General features: G+C 52.4%; 3 protein-coding genes across 3 annotated transcripts; 2 read left to right on the top strand and 1 right to left on the bottom strand.

Annotated features, from left to right (window-relative positions):
- Positions 1–2,509: 2,509 nt before the first annotated feature.
- Positions 2,510–4,292, top strand: J4E82_003149 (uncharacterized protein; the record flags this gene model as incomplete). The annotated part of the gene is made up of 4 exons (XM_051729438.1): positions 2,510–2,533; positions 2,586–2,650; positions 2,686–3,684; positions 3,743–4,292. 4 exons carry the CDS (start codon positions 2,510–2,512, stop codon positions 4,290–4,292), a joined length of 1,638 nt encoding a protein of 545 aa, XP_051590822.1.
- A 1,258-nt stretch (positions 4,293–5,550) lies between these two features.
- J4E82_003150 (uncharacterized protein) lies at positions 5,551–6,219 on the top strand (the record flags this gene model as incomplete). Its single annotated transcript, XM_051729439.1, has 3 exons — positions 5,551–5,593; positions 5,652–5,917; positions 6,022–6,219. 3 exons carry the CDS (start codon positions 5,551–5,553, stop codon positions 6,217–6,219), a joined length of 507 nt encoding a protein of 168 aa, XP_051590823.1.
- Positions 6,220–16,304: 10,085 nt separating this feature from the next.
- J4E82_003151 (uncharacterized protein) lies at positions 16,305–19,655 on the bottom strand (the record flags this gene model as incomplete). Its single annotated transcript, XM_051729440.1, has 1 exon — positions 16,305–19,655. The coding sequence occupies one exon, from the start codon at positions 19,653–19,655 to the stop codon at positions 16,305–16,307; it is 3,351 nt and encodes a 1,116-aa protein (XP_051590824.1).
- Between the last annotated feature and the right edge of the window lie 302 nt (positions 19,656–19,957).

The following is a 19,957-nucleotide window of genomic DNA, read 5'->3' on the forward strand; positions in this document are numbered from 1 at the left end:
GTTGCACTGCCTCAACGTCCGCTTGAAATTAGCGACTACGAGGTGACATTTACTCGGATTCGCAAACACTCAGCAAAGGTACGTGAAGCAATGATTCTGATCGCCAACCCCTTTCCTCTTTCCTGATGATACCACAAATTTCAAAGCATAGTTCATCTTAGTCTTCGGACAGTGAGGAACGAATTCAGCAATGTCTTTCGCTCCTATCTGACATCAAATCTCTCCCTTGCATATTTTCATTCGTTGTGTGAACGCATTCTAACAATGAATAGACTTCCCGAACATTCCATATCGCTTGAGTCTTGTACCACAAAGTAGGTCATAGTTACTATGCAGCGCCTGGCAGAAGCTCGTTGCATGGTAAGCGACGTATCGGTTCGAGACACCTAGAGGCTAAATGCTGTGCGCGGTTTCCTACACAAAGCCGCCGACGATGTGTGTGCTACAGAACATGCTTAATGAGGCAACCGCAGTGGGGTTGTATCACTGTGATGTATGCAGGTGCCGCTGTAATCTGTCGTGAAGCCATGTCAGATGTAGCCCTATCGGTAGCTACATGCACGCTTTTACGCGCGCACACTGTCACTTTCCTTTACGAGGAAATTAAATTCGAGGAGGCAGTCAGTGCGGAGCGTTGCGGGTGAGCCGGCTGAAGGGAGGGAGGGACACCGTTGTCCCATAGCCCAAATCGTATCAATCACAGGTACCGGGCTATTGCGCGTTCGCCGGGAGCCGCGCAACGCTCAGCCTCTCCCTGCTTCGCTGCAAATCGCCGCAATGATTTGTGAGCATTATTGCCGCGGCAGAGTTTAATTCTGTTGATCGCGGGACTACACGAGAACCAAATCGATCTTGTGCACCACCGGCTGCCAGAGTCCCTGATTTCGCAGGTTTGACGGCGCTGTCGAGCCGCCCTCCGGCGTCGCGGTTGGTGGTTGGCAGCAGCGATCGTTTCCCACTTTGCAAACCCGGCATTCCCCTGACTGCAATTCAGTTTAGATTCCCACATTTCAACCCATGAGCGACAAGAATATTTCGCCGACTCGGAACACTGTCCTCCCATTGTGAGTCGCGAAAGGCGCAGGGTAACTGGAGAACCGAGCTCCATGTCTGTGACGTTAGCGTTTGACACAAATTGATAAGAAGTGCACCCGTCCCTACCCAGCCGCAAAAGAATTTTGGCCCATTGGTTTTGGAACCGCCGAAGCACCGCAACAGGATTTTACTCGTGGGATATGCTTGTGGGGCTCGCTCCATGCGTTGGCACTCGTACTAAGCCACCAACCGGTCAGCACTCTTGCCCGCCCACACACATTCTTGTCCCGCTCGTTTCCTCCCTCCCTCTTCAACACCACACCACCAACACACGAAATCGACAATCGCCTCTGCCAACAAGCAACCCCCAGCGATTTTTCTTGCACAATTTGCTAGAAACGAACATCAAAGTCGACGACCACAAAAAAAGAGCCCTTGCTCAGGATGACAATTCGGAGCCCAGACGGAGCCCTATCCAGGTACTTACTGCCCAACGGTTTTCCCCCAACTCATGTTCTGCTTTACGCGTTTCCTTACGTTTGACTACTACGACATCCTGTGTTGCTAGATTCATGTGTTTCTTTCCTACTGTTGTTTGCTTTTTGCTCTGCCGCCATTACAGCCCACAAAAGGATGCCCAGAGGATGCCACAGGACAACCTTCCAGAGGATCTACCGCCCCGGTAATGGAATTCCACATGGCCACTTTTCTTCAGTTACCAAAACCGGATGCTTCCCTGGATCAGCCTCCTAGGATTCGAGAGACGTAGCACACTGCCCTTGCAGTGTTTGTAGAAACGACAACCACGAGGCCTCGCTGCCCCGACTTCAGAGCAATGATGTAATGCTCTCGAAACGGCGGTGAACGGACACGAGTGGATCCTCGCGCTAGTCACATGCGCTACGACGCACTATTACGAAAATGATATACGACAAAGGCATGCAACCCTGCATCGCCTCAGGACAACGTAGGCAACTCTCAGCAATGTCGTTCAATTTATGTTGTTGTTCGACTGCGCTAGGCGACAAACGACTGGTAGTATCAATGTACGCAATCCATTCCAAAGGAAGCCACTATCCTGATGAACCCGTTATGGACCAGACCGAGGAACTTCTCTGCCAAGAGGAACAATGACATGGACACCTTGACCTGGACTTCCCACCGGACGCTAATGAGACCCTTCCATGGTCTTGGAGTTGATTTGGAGACAGTTGGACTTACGAAGTACGTATTGGAGGCTATAGCTCTAGCCTATCCACATCGACCTATTGATCCGAAACTAACTTGAGTGGTGTTAAAGGAGCACAAGATGTTCTGGATGATCAGTCCCCTTCATTGTCTCTGGCTTTCCTCTGGATAATATTGGATCGAACACTGGATTACTATTCTGTCGCCTTGGGACTTCTGGATTCATCGCAACTCACCATGCAAGTGGTGTTTACTCCATAGGAACCTCGCCGCCACTTCGCCAGCCATGGACAGTACCGGTATCCTCCAGGTGCGTGCTAACCATACTTACCCTTCTGCATTAGCTGACTCAGTGCTTATAGGTCTCGCTCGGACATACTAACATGGCGTTTTCCTTTTCTGTCTTCACGAATATGTCAGGTTTGCAGTGCGAATGCATGGAGACTAACTTTTGGCGTCTAGCGACTCTTTCTTCGACTCACCACCGGAGACTGCATTCTTCATCTCAAACATCACTGAGTGGCGAAAGGAGATTCCAGCACCTGTTGTTTCCGTGCCGGACTTTCCTTTCTCTTCAGACTTCCAGGACATGCACACTTCAGACTTGTTCGAATTGAAAGATACTGCGTCTGAGTGCAGCATGGACAGCGCATACCAGAGCCAGAGTGGCGCCAGCCGGCGCGGAGCCCAAAAGCCAGAGTTACACCGCCAGGGGAGCCGGATGAGCAACCAGTTCGTTGGCAGCGATATCTACTCGCCGACCATGAGCTCCGACAACTACAGCGCATTCCCAGAGAACCTGGACATGAGCCACATGCATCAGCCAGCCACATCCGGAACATGGAATGCCACAGAGGGACCCCTCTCGTATGCTAACTATTCTACTGCTCAGGACTACACACATTACTCGACAGCGAACATGCCTCGCTTCGGGCCCGCTACCCTCAGCGACTCACCACAATGGGCTACACCCGAGACCAACTTCCAGAACAACCCATTCACATTCACATCGTGGCCTACGAACGACAACATGTTCAACACCACCCCTCAACGAAACTGGCACAGCGCCTCTTTCGATACTCCAGAACGTCCCGCTACCCTGCGCAACTCATCATCATACTCTCTTCAAGAAGAGTCACGGCGAGCGTCAGCCCAAGATGTCGGCTTCGGCGCATTTGTTGGTACCCCTACCAGCACTACTAGCGTTCATTTCCCCCAGCCAATGAACAACACTATCGAAGATGCCAAGCCTGCATCTGTAGCGCAGTCAGTTGATGATAACGAAGACACCCTTTCCCAGTCTGAGGCGGCCGAGACCAAGCTTGAAGAAGAGCGTACCAAGGTTGCACGCAGCCACCCACTCTACCAACAAACACCAGACAAGGATGGAAAGTATCACTGCCCCGAAGAGGGCAAGGCAGGATGTACACACAAGCCCACAGCCTTGAAGTGCAACTACGAGTAAGTCATTCACCCATCACGCAAATCATATCGCAACAGAAGCTGACCCCTTCAACAGCAAGTACGTGGACTCTCATCTGAAGCCGTTCCGCTGCAACAAGAAGACGTGCGTTGGCGTGCAGTTCTCTTCTACTGCATGCCTCCTCCGTCACGAGCGTGAGGCACATGGCATGCACGGTCACGGAGCCAGGCCACACCTGTGCCACTTCCGCGATTGTGAGCGTGCCGTGCCGGGTCACGGGTTCCCTCGTCGCTACAACCTCTTTGACCACATGAAGCGTGTCCACCAATATGACGGGCCCACCACAGAGCCTTCGCCGCCAGTCCAAGGACAAGCTCCTCGCAAGTCGGCGTCTCGCAAGCGCAAGGCGTCAGCCGAGGAGACTGGCGAGAAGCGCGTCAAAGTCGTCAAGCTTACTGCTGAGCAACAACGCCAGCAGCGCCGTGAGGCCCTCACCAAGGAGTTCTTGAGCAAGAAGCAACACATCATTGATGTCTTGACTAATCTCAGCACTCCCAGTGATCTTGGGGACGACATTCAGCTCACAAAGGAGGTTGTTGGTCTTCACGACATCTGCACTCAGTACCGGGATGTCTTCGGCGGCTGAATGAAGCACACGTGTCTGGTAGACTTCGTCTGCTGATACAGCCGCAAGCAGGTTTGTCATCACACAGCCGGACCCCTACCCTTGTTTTTGCAATACATATACACACATCGCGTTTGATTTTCTGCGTTCTCCGAACCCGGATGGATTCCCGCGTGCCAGCGGATGAAGGACCATGACTTGCCACAAGTCTCGGATGGATGCCTCTTGCCCTGGTTGGCCACAACTCCGGAAACAGACCCAGGATACAGAGCCAAGGACATGTCCCAGCCGTGGACTGGATGCCGCAGGATCGCTAGTCGACTCTTAGAGCGACAGCAACCCCGTTGAGGGGAGATGGACTAAGGTCATACTCATTGCAATATGGTTGGCATGAGTTGGTTGATGTATCAGATTGATCTATTGTTAACGGAGGAGTGTAATTAGTGAAGCTGTATTTCTTTGGATATGGAGTTTTATTTGGATACGAAGAAGGATGACCATGGAGAGAGGTCGGTCTTGTATCGCCACCATTACCCGCCGCGCGGACGTTGGTGGCTGAAGGGGGACGTTGTTTTTGTACATAGTATTGTTACTCATGCTGTTCTTGTTATACGCTCATATCTCAAAATCAATGTGCATAATTGCTTGCCAATGTGGTGATAGTGACAACGCGCATGCGGTCTCCTTCACAGAGGGCTTCGAGGATGTTCGGCATACTTCGGCAACCCCTCTATGCTTCCAAATACCTTCTTCCAAGATAGGACCGATCGCGTCAACTCCCAAAAGTAGGAAGCAATCACCGACGTTTTGAACGGCGCCCCACCGCAGTTGGGTTTTCGTCCGTAAGACGTAGTGGGCGGGACAAGCCGAGGTTCTGTGGCAGGTGGCAGCCCCCCAACCACCCAAGCCCAGAGCCAACGATCGGGTCTCCATCAGGGTCTTATTTCGTAAGCCGCAAACTGTCAGCCAAAAACGTGCAAGGCCAGACCAGTGCCTCTCGAGTAAGCAGAAAAAAACGATCAACGGAGCTCCGTGTTTTGTCAGTGCAGGTCTAAGATCACATGTCATGATTCGATTGGGAGGGGCGACAAGCACAGCCCCGCGTATCGCGACGAACTTCAGGCCTGTTTTGCGACACAACTTAAAGCACCGAAGCTTGACCACCACTTTTGCACCTGTCTGTTACTCGATTTCTACACGTTCCTACACACCTAGTACCGGAAAGAAGTTTGACCACGTAACAAAAGAAAGAACAGGAAGAAAGGCGCTTTACACAACCATGGCTTCCGCTACCAGCTTCTTCGACTTCAAGCCCAAGGACAGTACGTTTACTAATCACACCACCTCTTCTGATGCACTTCAGCCGCTAACAACTCACAGAGAAGGGCTCTCCCTACGACCTCAACAAGCTCAACGGCAAAGTCGTCCTCGTCGTAAACACCGCCTCGAAATGCGGCTTCACACCCCAGTTCGAGGGTCTGGAGAAGCTATACAAGGAGGTCAAGGGCAAATATCCCAACGACTTTGAGATTATCGGCTTTCCATGCAACCAGTTTGGTGGCCAGGACCCAGGCTCCAACGATGAGATCCAGGAGTTCTGCCAGATTAACTACGGCGTTAGCTTCCCAGTCCTTGGAAAGATTGATGTAAGTACGAGTAGAACCCTCTCACACCACATTGTCTTGATATATATACGAACTATTCCCCATACGATGACTGAACACTGGCTAATCCTTCCCTCTACCAACAGGTCAATGGCGCACAGGCAGACCCCGCATTCGAATGGCTTAAGAACGAGAAGCCCGGCCTCATGGGCCTCAAGCGCGTAAAGTGGAACTTTGAGAAGTTCCTCGTCGGCCGTGACGGAAAGGTCAAGGGCAGGTGGGCAAGCACCAAGAAGCCTGAGGACCTCAAGGCGGAAATCGAGAAGGAGCTGGGCGGCAAATAAATGTTGAGCGCGAGTTTGGAATGATTGCGCATTGACGCAGGTCCTGTGAGCGCCGGGATACATGATGGAGTATTGATACCACTTGCATTGAATGGAATTAATGGCATTATCCATGAAGTGGCTGTGCATGGTTATGGCCTGGTGAATACCATGAGACAGAAGGAGGTGACATGCTAATGACAACGAGGGTTATATATACCCCTCGAGTATGTATCCCGCATCGTAACAGCCCCAGCAGTACAGATGTACCAAGCTTTAACCTCACGCAAAATACATGCATAAGTGGTTTTAATGTCTGCCCACACATCATTCAGACCTCGAGGCTCTACAAAAAGTACAGGATTCTGCTTGCTTGTCACTTCCATCCGCTCCTTGACCTTGTCATCCAAAGAGCTGGCGAGTATCGACATGTGCGCTGGAGCTGGCATCGATCTTACTTCCGATAAAGAGAACGAGAGCAAAAACATGTCCCAGTTTCATGGACAATACCGAGCAAAAGATGTTTGGACAGGACAATGTTATAGAGAAAACTCGTAACGGAGAGTGGTGGTGATAATTGTCATCATCGTCAGTATACGCATGACAACAAAGGTCGATAGATGAAGTGCAGGACGGAACAAAATGTAAAGCAAATGTTTTATGATTCTCTAACAACAACTGTAATATGATTTTCTCGCCTTTTTCTACGTACAAAAGCTGTGATAAGCCCAAGAGGGCAACAAGGAATGTGAGAAATTGAATGCCACTTCTTCAGGACAGCCGACGAAGCCCTCCGCACTGCAGCCAGGGTAACCCGTCTTACGTCATGTCCTCCATACGACTTTTCACTGCCCATGTCGAAGTGTGAAGTCTCGGATTCATACGCATGGCGGTATACGGCCGCGTGTTGGCACGAGTGCATGAGCGATGGCGCCTGGAGGATAAGTGCCGTGTTGGGCTGCAGTACGGACTGGATCCAATATTGATATCGGTGCTAACGCACTGGCAGTCGCCTTCTTTGGTTCTACCAACGGAGCGCACTGTAGATTGGACGGCTCCCGGCGAAGCATCTTGCCCCAGTGGGTGGAAGAGAGGCTCGTAGCCAAAACGTGGAAAGAAACCAGTAGGAGTAGTTCCCATGGTATCAGGAGACAAGAGATCAGTCGTATCCGTTATTACCAGTGCCTATCTGGCTGGCAAAAGCCGTAGAAACGCTACGAGCATCGTCATCCTCGAAGCCACCAAGCCCACGTGGCAGACCACGACCAGCGCCGAAGCCAGTTCCAACATTCGGGCCCTGGCGGGTGTTCTCTACGTAGCGGTTGAGGCGGTCAGACTGGCTGAGTGAAGTAGGCTTGTTGTAGTCGTTCAAGCTTAAACCAGACAGGCTGATACCGCCCGGTGCATCGCTGCGAGTATCGGTAAGCTCACTGGCGGCGATTGACTCACCAGCAACGCTTTGAGGTGCGCCGTTCTTGCCCTTGCCATTTGGACGACCAGGAAGAGGCCAAGACTCCTGGAAATTGGAAAACATCGGAGGATAGTTGGACGGGACACCAACACCACCGAGGGCAGAAGAGTGGACTGAAGAGACGTCGTCTGGGATGTAGCCGACAATGGATCCGTTGTCGTTGTACTCCTGGCGAGGCTTGTTGCCGTTGAAGCCAGCCTGGCGACCAGATGTCATAGCGTTGGCATGCTGGTAGGCCATCTGGTAACGCTGAGGTCCACGGTAGGTCTGCTTTGGGCGGCTGAACTGCAGAAGCGAGACCTGCAAGTTGGTCAAAGGACCCTCAACAAGGCAGTTGCGCTCCTTGAAATGGAGAAGAAGGTAATGCCACAAGGGGTGTTTCGAGAGAACCTTGGGGTTACCCAGGATGACAAGACCATACTTGGCACGGGTCAAGGCAACGTTGAGACGGCGAGGATCGCTCAAGAAACCAATACCCTGGTGGTCGTTGGAACGAACGCAAGACAAGATGATAAAGTCCTTTTCACGGCCCTGGAAAGCATCGACGGAGGCAACCTCAACTTCCTTGTAGTTCTCTTTCTTGAAGCTACCCGTTGCCTGCATAGAACTGACAACGTAACTGCGCTGACCTTCATATGGGGTAATGATACCGATATCGCCAGGCTGTACACCAGCCTTGAAGAAGCGAGTGACGATCTTCTCGACGTTCTGGGCCTCGGTACGGTTGAGGTAGGATGTACCGGACGCTGAAATCTCCTCTGCGCCGAGGTTGGACCAGAACATCATTGGGCTGTCAACGACAGGCCAGGGGAAGTCGACGTCGCGACGGATGCGTTCCTGCATTGTGACGCCGTTCTGGAGAGAACCTTCGTAGAACATGTTTGAAGGAAATTCCGAGAGACAGGGGTGCATACGGTACTGAACCTGAAGGCGGATGGGTGAGCATCCCAAAATGACCAGACGCTCAAATAGGGACTGGTTGAGACCAGCTGTTGCGGCCTTCTTGTTCATGATGACGGGACCAAGTTGCTGGTGATCACCAACAAGTACGACCTGCTTGCATCCGAGAACTAAGGGGATCATACACTCTGGCTCAGCTGACTGAGTCGATTCGTCAATGAGGACAGTGCGGAACTTCATCTTGGAAAGGCGAGGATCTCCGGCACCAACACAAGTACAGCAGATGACATCGGCTGCGTTTAGAATCTCACGCTCGGCTGCACGAGTGAGCTGCTTGAACTTCTTCTCGTCCTGACTTGACAATTCGCCGACATCGCTCTTGAGCTGGTTCAACTTGTTGAGCTCAACGTTGGTGTCGTTCATGCGGACTTGCTCGTGAAGGGAGAGGAAGCCAACTGGAGATTCGACATCCTCCCTAGATTTAGCGGTGACACGAACGGTCTTCAACCCAGTAAGATGAATACGTTCACACAGCTGGTCAACAGCAACGTTAGAGGGCGCGCAAACTAAGACTTGACTGCCGCTGATCTTGCAGAGATGGTAAATAATGGTGGCTGAAGTGACAGTCTTTCCGGTACCTGGAGGACCCTGGATCAAGCTAAGTGGCTTTTGAAGGACGCTCTTCACGGCGTTGATCTGACTAGCGTTCAATTCAGGGAGGCCCGGTACGCTGAACTTGCGGGGAATCTGAATCTTCATGGGTGCAGCAGCAACCTCATGGCCGAGAAGACGGTGGAAGATGTAACCTGATACACTCATCTCGTCGATGGCAAAAGTCTTCATGGCGTGTTGCATGCGGTCGAATGAGGTAGCCTTCCAGACGTAATCGGCGCTGAAGTTGTGTGTGCATTCGGTAGGAACAGACTTGTGATCGCCCTTGGTGCGCAGCTCAATTGTCACCTCATCGGACTGGTTGTTGGGAATCTTGATGACATAACCAACACCCTCCCAGTGTGGGCGGAGTTCTCCAGTGTAGCGTAGTCGCATTTCGTCGCCGACTGCGAGTTTGACGTCGCCCAACTCAAGCTTGGGGAGGATGAAGCTAGCGGTATGCTTGTTGTTCAGGGCCATATCCCAGCGAACCACAAGATTATCCTGCGATTGTGACTCCTTCAACTTGCGGTCGTAGTCGGCCTCGATCTTAACCAGGGGACCAAAGACGTTCTGGTATTGGAAAGCGTCATCGTATCGGAGCAAGACCTTGGCAATAACCTCCTCTTGACCAGCGCCCTTTTCAAGATCGGCAATGGTGGCATTTGCGTTGTCCTTCCACAACTCTTCAAGTTTGGCAATGGTCTGGGGGCTAAGGTGGCGGGCGCGGAGTTGCTCCTGGTCAGTTGGGGCAGGTACAAGCCAGGGAAGGAAGGAGCGGTCTTCGATCAGCGGCTGCCAACGCGAGGTATCCCAGTTCATGTCTTTTTGGGAAGGCATAGCAGCGCATGGCTGACGGCACAGCAGAACAACGACGGTGTCTGATTTGGCGGGGATGAAACCGAGGAGAAATACGTTCTTGGTACCGCAATTATAGCATTCGAGCGTCGTGTCGCCGAGCGAAGAGGCGGGGTGGAGCTGGACTTCCTTGTGACGGGCGCGAACGAGATGGTTGATGATGTGCGACGACGAAGAGTTGCCACGAGCGCTGCAGAACCACTTGCTGCATGCGAGACACTTGACGACGCTGCCGGCATTGTGAATACCACAGTATGCGCCTACCCAGGAAATTAGCATGTCTCCCATATCCACCCAGACCGTGTTTACGTACAAGCATGTGCTGGTAGTTCGACCTCAGCATCCTCCGCCCGCATAGCAGACTGGCCATTGCGCCCACCCACCGGCATACTGGCCATGCTCTCCAGATCGTCTTCATCGTACTCCTCGTCGTCATCCGCGCGTCGTCTACGAGAAAGACCGCCGCGGGAAAGGTCGCCGTCTAGGATGCCCTCGTCTACGTCGCCGGCATTGATGGTGGCGGCGGAGTCGGACACCAGGTGGTTGCCCATGTGCGTAAAGGCGCCCTCCATAGTGAAGGCTCGCGCCGGAGGCTCTTTGGTTGATTCGAAATTCGTGGGGTTGAGATTGGAGTTTCGAGGGCAGTTGCTGCCGGAGGTGTTCAGATCGGGGTGTAAACAAGTCTCGTGCTCACACCATTTCCAGCCGGGATCTTTGGTGGTTGCGCTTGGCGTGTTTGCGCGCGAAAGTGGTTGGTGTGGCGGAGAAGATTGTGTCTCAAGGTTACAGCAATTCAGCGGGGGTCGGAATATCGGAGCACACGGCTTAGCGCACTTTCACCTGACGCAGTCGCGACTTCCTCCACAAAACACTCACTCCACGTCAAACAAACGAATCTCATTCGAATCCCGCTTTGCCCTCCTGTCCTTTGTGGTTCCGGAACACCACCATGCCCAAACTCTGTGGCAATGGCAGCCTCTCTATCCAACCTCATAACGAATCTCGAAACTCAGTTGTCGTACCGCCTGCAGCAGAGCCGCATTTGTGGATCGTCTACCCTAGTGCCAACGTCTTTTCGTTGAGGATAGTTGAAAGTATACTTTCCTCATACACGTTACCGCAAGCATCTTCGAGCCACAAGACCCTGACCAAACATCTCCCGGAGTCTCTTTCAGAACGGAACGCTATTAGGTATATCAACAGCCGCAGCTTCTGAAGCTTGCACACTACCAAACCCCTAAAACGCTTTCCTCACACCAACAACATGCACTCGCATGTGCGGTAATCAAACACAACCGTCACTCGGAAATCTGCGAACTTTGCCAAACTACGTATTTACCCTAGTCGAGCAGAGAAGGATAGATTGTCCCGTCGAGGATATTCACATCATCCGAAGAATATGCTGAACTTATAAATCGCTGGATAATCTATCAAGAGCACTCGATTCGATGATATCATTCGGGAAGTCAGCCCGCATGTTAGCGATAAGTCATTGGCGAAGGTTTTTGATATCTAACCCCCACGCCTGTGGATCCAGCTACAGCAATCAATGTACCGGCATATGTTGATATATCCAATTCTCCATTTATCAAGGCTGGGTTTTTGCCGACGCGATACTATAACAAAACGCCGAGCACTATCGCCGGAGAGCATCCGAATGCCCCACAGTACCCGCTGGCATTGTTGCTGCAGCCGCTGCAACCACACGGGCAGCGCGTCGGTCCCAGGAAACAACGAGGCAACGTGCCGCACGGGACTGGCCGAATGATCGATCAACGCTTGTGTATTTTATGCGGGGCGCGCTTGTGACAAGACGTCCATGCATTGTCCACCGCTGCAATCGCCTTCAAAATAGTCCGCGCATACTGTACCAGCCAGCCTATGACATAGTTCTGGGAGTGGTCGCGTTTTGATCAAACTGAAAGCCGCGAACTAAAAACCTCGATAACATGGCAGTCCTTCTGGTAGGCAGAGAGACGAGATCACGAGATCTTACGGTCTGCACCCCTTAAGGTCGGAAATCCCAGAAGTAAAGGACTGTGGTATCTATGCCCAAAAGGCATCAAGTGGGTGTACCTCCACAGGTTTTGGGCATGAGAACATCGCGGTATGACGTCGTATGGCTACGTGTACGTCTCTTGGTCCACTGGAGCTCGCCTCGTAACTTCTATGGAGAAAAGATTCTCGACTACACAACTTATGATGCCAAAGAAGTGAAGCAAGATGATCGGCTGAAATGTTCCTATAGCACTTAGACGCATCAAATGCCAAGCTATGCAACTGGCTCCGAACAGTCGCTCTAGAAAAATTCTGTTACTGTAGTCCAACGAGCTCATCCTTGAGGGTGTCGATCGCTACTTAAGCCGCGGGAATAAAGCATTGTAGGTTGGTTTGTACTCTTTTCGCGGCACTTGCGGCTATAGTGGTAACGCGATATGCCGACTATATCGACGCATCTTAGTAAGCTTTTCCGAGATTCTGGCTCACTGACTTGATAGACATTGAATCATGAAGAATATCAGTTCATGCTGCGCATCAACTCGGTTCAGGTCATCCGATCACCATTGCATTGAATGTATCGCATGTATGCAAGCCTACTACTAGTCAGCAGCTCATGTGGTCCGCTCGTCTCGCATTCTACACATGGTCGAAAACTCGAAGCGACGAATAACACTATCAAAATTGAGGCTTGCATACGCTTGCCCGTGCATATACGGTCTGACTCCGACTCTATCAGACGACAGTTTCCTGCACTTGGTCATGCAGGACGCCGCATTTGCAAGATGAGCACCTCACCGGAAGACCCCAAAGCTGACATACAGTCGGCTATCCGTTCATGCGCAACCCCACAAGAAGTACCACGTTGCTCAGCATCCGATCCACAGCAAGTTCGCATGGTCACTGCATGCCAACTGCCTAGCCGTGGGACCCTGTTTTGTGACGAGTTTAATAATGGAGTCTTTATCAGCCGCCATTTGCGCCTGCGGAGAATCATCGGCAAACCCGTTATACAAGGGAAGAAGTATGCAGCCTCATCACACCGCGACCTGATGTTCAGTCGGAGAACGGCGCCACGTGCGGAAGAAACTATATGCACGTTTGCAGCCTCACATTCTATAACGTAGTGGGTACCTTGTCCCTAATACCGAGTCGAGCGCGCTTATCCTACAAATGACAGAGTGTTACCAAATTCATGAAATCCTTACATAGAAGTTTTCACGCCCCACAGAAGCGAGGCGCCCCCATACCAGCGCCCTGACGCTTTTGTGGCCGAGGAGCTCAGCTTACAATCATCTTCACCGATAAACGACAGTGATACACTCCGATATGAATCAGTTTGCCGAACTTTCTCTTATGCAACGAACCTCTGCTTTCAGCCTCGTGCATGCTGCAACCTCCGCTCCGTACGTGTGACATGACATGCAAATAGCCATAGATAGTGCAATCGGCCCTACTCCATGGCGTACAGCATCGTAAACGCAAGGCACACCACCACGTTCCGCTGCTAAGTCACTTCTGCCATCACATGCATACTCCTTCACTCAAGAAGAGCCTCGGATAAGCATCCGAGCAAATAGACTTTCGTTAATCGCGCATTTCATCCTTCTCAGCTCCGCACCTGTCTGTCCTCACAGGGCAGTCGTACATGAACACGTACGTACAAGGAGGTCGGCCCCGCAATCCTTTCCAGGATTTTCTCAGGCGATCAGATTCGTAGCTCATGAACAGATGAGCCATTCATGTGGTCAGGAAGAGACATCACTCGCGATGTCTCGCATATGTTCTGCATACCTCGCATCCCACAACATCTCCGATGCCCAATGTTGTCCTCATGCCCAAAGTATTATGCCCGAAACACTGTGAGCGCAACCTTCTTCTTACCCACTACATGCGTGTCTTGCGTGCAGCTACGCGCGGGCGCGAAAGAAAGCCAAGTTACCAGCAAAGACACATACATTTGGCAAAGGCGCGAAAGCAAACGCTCGGACACTACGTATTGCGTGCATGCTGTGTAACATACATACATGGATAGAACGGAGGTAGCTGCGTGGCATGACTCGGTACATATACAAGGCAAAGCTGCACTGCTCCGTAGTAATTCCACACCGATAGTGATAGGTCAAGAAATGGGAAGGTGAGATGGAAGGAGTGGAAGGATTAGGCAGAGAGCACAGCCGCAAAAGACCAGAGTTCGCGTCACACAGCACAGCCGCAGAATTATTGGCTGTGATTGATGCATTGATACGTATATATACGGCTGTGTAACGTTACTACGGTGATCGGATCGTGCCGTGAGGTTCCGTCTTGGATTTGCTTTTTGGCTTACCAGCCTCAACCGTCATTCCATGACGAAATTGCCCATTTTCCAGATGCGCATCTATAACATGTCAGTAAAGTCCTATCTATGAGTAATCCCAGTCTATCGGCACATCTCCGTCTCCAATCTCCCCTGTTGCCTCACTTCTCTGAGCAATGACCAAAAGCCCAGTCCAGCCCATCCGCATCTCCCGCAAGACCGGATAGTGGCTTCTGCTCTGCGGGGAACAACCAGCCCACGCTTCCGCTGCCCGTCAGAACCTCGCATCGGGCGCGCGCCTTGTTTCCCAACCAAATTGCCCTACCCGTCCGTTCGCTGCAAATAGAGCCAGCGAGCGCCCGTTCCGTTGACGCCACAGCGGTCCAAATCGACACAGGCTTTGCTCCTTTACTTTTTTCTTGCAGACTAGAGAATTTCTCCGCACGTTAGTATCGTTAACTCTACGTAGATGAAGTCACGACATCATGATTGTTTGAAACACACAAGGTGCGGAGTAAGTGCATAAGCAATATGTGGAGTGTGGGGTTAGGCGGCCGAGGTAGGAGAGAGCATGTGTTGGCAGGAGTCGAGTGATCATTCTGCGAGCTAAACACTGCAAGTGCGGAGAGTAAGGAGGTTAGAACGGAAGCTAGCCACGTCAACGTGGCAGGCAGGTTTAGCTAAAATATCATGTCAAATTACCATGTTACTGTGCCATGCGTGCGGCGTTGCGGCTCCGAGGAAATGGTTCGAGGCAGCGTAGCGCATGCTCTCGAGGCAAAGATCGTGAACGGCAGCGTCGATCGGGCTGCAAGGCAAGCCGCTTCAACCCATCGCCCCTTTCCGTCAGTATCCTCTCCTGAGATCAGGAAAAGTTTTCACCACCGTGGCTAAAGCATAGAAGCATCGAGAATGTGTATGTGTGGAAATTTGACTTCCAAATTCGCGCAATCGTAGCGCCGAAGTCGTATGGTATCATTTCTAAATAGTTGTTGAGTGGTATCTTCCTGATAATTAACCTAGGTATCCCACGCCATGCCATGCCCATAACCCACACCAAGCCAAAGAGGTGAGTATTGGCCAATGCACACCCCTCTCTCCTTGCAAGACTAGCATGCAAGCCGGGCCGGCCCACGTATAGAATTGAAGAGAAAAAAGTTGCACCAAACCATGTCCTGCATTGAAGCGAAATTGATCGTCCTCCCAACCGCTCACAGGCCACCGCCGGAAGGAGGAGACGAAATAAAGAAAATAAACGAACCGAAAACCAACAACCGACCTTCCCATGCGAAAACCCCGCACTGCAGGCTCGGCAAATGAAAACAATGCTATGCAAAGCAGTTTTGTGTTGTCGTAGCGTCGTTATGAGGTTGCTAACAAAGGAAACAAGAGAATACAGGTAGAAACTTTGTACAGGGTAATGAACGAGCAATGAAGCTCAAGAAGCAAGTCTATGGGATATCGCCAAGATGCAGTTACTAAGGTCAAGGTTTGCTCGCCGGCAAACCATCCTTGTTGCCCCCATAGTTGAGTATTGCGCCAACGACCAATGAAGAAACAAAGTATTGGTTGAAGAAAGGGTATATGCTAGAAGAGAAGTGTAATGAAACGATCGACGTCCAACAGGACAGGTGATCAGCGATAACTTTTGAGTGCCGAGGCCATGTTGCGGTTCGATGAGGATTTGATAGCCGTCGGAAGCGAGCTTGCCAACGAGGCGGTTGAGCAAGGACGCGATGTTCTGTTTGAGGATAGGGTGCGGGATTATATGCCGAATGCATCAAGTCGAACCGAAACGCCTTAGGATACCAGAGTAGAGGTCGGTAGAGGATAGAAATGTATAGTACAACTGCAGCCGACGACTCAAGCCGAGTTGACGCGTGGCGGCGTCGTCAGCTGCAAAGAGTGGCGTCATGTTGCAAGCTCACACTATCGCTCGAATGTGCTGGAGCGACTGATAGAGTCTAGGTCAGACTCGCGCGACTCGCTTCCCGCCCGTTGTAGGTCTTCCTTGCGCTTCCTACGCTCGCTAGGTGCTCGGCTGATCAAGCGTCTAACAAAGCTGCGGCTCGCTTTGTTGCTTGTGGGTTCTTGAAGTGGGCTGGTAGGCTCAATGGATGACCCGCAAGAAGCGCTTGCGGAAGGTTCGGGCGCATCGACAATGTCCTGCTTCTTGATCTTGCAGAAGAGGGTGGAGAATAGATATTGCTCGCCGTTACTGTCGTAAAGTGGAAGATGGCGGTAGCCTTGCTGGATGCTGTTGAGCTTGGCTGTGAACGTAGCAAGAGGGGCGTGGTTGGTGGTTCGTGCATCGAGCGAGTTCCAAACAGTCCAGCGCACGAAGACAAGGCTTGGGTATCTAGTGGTGACCGTCATATCGATCTCGTTGCCGAACTCAGGGTTGTAGCCATTGCCCTCTACGATGCGTGTTCGTTTGCGCAGAGGGTTGCCGATACCAGAATGGCCATTGCGAGCTGATGCGTCTTGTCCACCAATTCCTGTGGCATTCGCACCCATATCCTCTGCGCAGTACATCTCAAACTCGACGTACGGGTTGATGTTGGCTTCTTGTCCAAGGCCGCGGGGGCGGGGTAGCTGTTGAGCGGAGATGATCTGCACAGTGAATTTGACTTCTTTCTTGGGTGCCTTCCTGTAGCTAGTGGCTGGGGCCTCTGGGTCGAGACGAAGTGCAGCCGGCTTCAGCACGTAGCCTGTGCGGTCTTCACCACCAGCGAACATGGCTTCGTTCAACTGTTGACCAAGATCGTAAGTTTGCCAGTTCAGCGCAGCCATTTGGACGCCGCGACGCCAGAACTTGAGGGGATCGAAGTTGGATGAGTTGATACGGAAGGCGTGAGGGTAGACGCGCATCAAGCAACGCATGTTGTGTGCCTCGAGCAAGTGCTTCTCACGAGCTCCAGGCTTAGTGAGCTTTTCGAAAGCTCGCTCATTGATAGAGAAGACATGGTTGAACGTGTTCGCATCGATGCTGCCAAAGTCTGTGAACTTGACTCCGCGTGTGTAGACACCGAGGTTGCCGAGCTCTTTTGTGATGTTGCTGGTCTTAGTCTTCTTCGGCTTACGGCGATCATCCACTATCTCTGCTGTCTCGGCAGTGGTTGCGTTAGGGCTATCGCTGTCTTCAGCTGAGCTGACCGCTGCCGATGTGGGTAGCGTATTGTTTGAAGTTCGTGGTGTTGCCCAAAACGACTGGGATCGCTCTGGCGGGCTCATTGAAGGGGGGCTGGAAAGAAGAGGCGAGTCTGGGACGAGCTTGTCATTCAGCATCACAGGACGTGACCAAGGAGAGCTGAAACTGCGCTGTCTTCTTGAGGTGATCTCGCCCATGAGGGCCCTGGTATCGATCTCGTCACCAGCAGCTCGCTTGACCTTGATAAGAATTCGGTACTTCAGTTCCTCGGGTGTAGGCAGCGATTGCGAGTCAAAGTCTAGCGGCTGGAGCACCAGCTTGTCGCCGAACTCCTGCATCATGATCTTGACCATGGCAGATTGTTGAATCGGTGAGCAGTGCACCTCAAGCGAGAGGATGACTGGGTAAGGTGACTCTGTGAAGGCATACTTGTTGATGACCTTGATGGTGTCTTGGAAAAGGATGCTCTTGGTCAAGGTTCGGCCGTGCATAACAACAGGGATGTTATCGGCGCCATCCCAACAGTCGATCTCAAGGCATCGGCAGCCCTTCTGGAGCGCTGTAATGTAGGCCTCTGTGCTTGACTCGCCTGCGACCTGGCGGCCGAGCAGGTAGGTGTTGTGGGAACTGGAGATGAAGTACTCGTTCAATGGTCGGTTGAGTTCTTTTGGCTGACCGACTGGCTTGAGGATGGAGTTGGCGGCAGATGTCAGGTACGTCTGGAAAGCCGGGAAGTTCATTGCCAAGGGCAATGGGATATCCCCACCCTCAGTGGGAGTAGCAGCCATCCTGGGTCTTGTCGCGCGCGCAAACTTCTCGAAAGTGTTTGTCCAGTACTCAAGGTCTTCGTTCACGTCTACGCCCTGGTCCTGACGCAGAAAGGTAAAGAAGGTGAACTTGTCCATTTCAATTTTCGAGCCAGATGTGTAGGTCTTATAGATGGCCTTGATGTCTTTGCGCTCCTTGAGGCGTCGGACGAAATACAGAAATTGCTGTTGGTTGAGTTTTCCAGCGTCCAGGGTATCGGCTTTTGAGAAGTAGGCGCGAAGCGTGGCTTCTGTGCAGTTGATGTGCAAGCTTCGGCACAGCTCGACAGTGCTTGGGAAGTCGAGAGACTCGTCGCCTCCGCCGCGCTTTTTCATTGCGCGTTGCCAGACAAGCTTTGCGCTCTTGTCCGCGAAGCCAAGTAGGCCGGCCATGAGGTCAATGCGGTTGCGCGACACAGACTCAAGTGTTTGAGTCCACATGTTGAAGACACCGACGTCGGGCGCAATCAAGTGCATCGTTCGTATCCGGCCTTTGGAGCGAGTTGTGTCGGTGTACACGATGGTAAACCAGTAGGGTGCCCAGTTCTCGGATAGGCCGCACTCTTCGCGGTAGTGCTTTGCTTCCGGTCCTGAGCGGATCTCCTTCACATCATCGATGTAGAAGGCTTTGGAGGGTCGCGATGGATCCCAGAATACCTTGGCCGATTCCAGATCGAGCCGCAGGTTGATCTCCTTCTTCTCCTTCTTGGTAATCTTCCTCAAAACGGTGCCTTGCTCAAGGCGAGAGTTGCGCACTGGGGCGACAACTGCGGCATCTGGTATCGAGCTGAAGCTTGGGGTCGGGTTCGAGATGCCAAGGCCGTGGATGGGCTCAAAGGGGTCTTCTACTGCTTCTTCCTCTTCAAAGGCGTCAAAATCGGAGATGCCAGTGTCGGCGTCGGCGGCAGTCCTGCTGTCGCTGCGGCGGCGCATGATGACGGGGCCGGAGCTCTTGTCGCGTAGTGCTGAGGTGTTGCCTCGGCGGAAGCGGCCTGGAATGTTTTGGGCGCCCCGGCTAACTCTGCGAATCAAGCCCGGTCCCTTTCCCAGGGCCTCGGCCATGGCCGAAGGTGAGGATGTGGGCGGCGACTGAACTGGTGGTGGTGGAGGGGGAAGGAGCGACTCCGGCAGGGTGTAGGAGGGAATGGCGGGTAGCGACGACGAGACGGGCACCATGCCCTCGGGAGTAGATTGCAGGGAGCCATTGAGGTACGAGGCCGTCAGGGCGGGACTGGCACGGGCGGGAATGTTGATGGCGCGGGCGTAGCTGGACTGGGGTGAGGGCATGCGCGGTCGCGAGTAGGTGTCGTGTAGCAGCGACATGGTCGTGGTAGTGTCACTTGAATCAGATGGAATCGGGGCGGGCTAGTAAATCTTCATGGCGCGGGCAATGCTGAGTGAGAAGGAGCGTAACGGCGTGCGGGCGCCACTTGGGTAATAAAAGCAGACAGGATCAACAGCCTGCTGGGTCCTGGTGGAAAAGCTCAGGCTAGGAGCTGCTTTGCATCGTGAGACTGACGGAATGCGTTTGGGCTATGACGAGTTGGGACTGGGAAGCGCGCGCTGCGCGAAGATGCAGACGCAGGTCAGCTGGGATTACTGGAGAATTGACTTGCATGCACTCT

The sequence above is a fragment of the Alternaria postmessia genome (assembly GCF_024291825.1).
Source record: "Alternaria postmessia strain BMP 2775 chromosome Unknown scaffold_13, whole genome shotgun sequence".
Classification (NCBI taxonomy): Eukaryota; Fungi; Ascomycota; class Dothideomycetes; order Pleosporales; family Pleosporaceae; genus Alternaria; species Alternaria postmessia.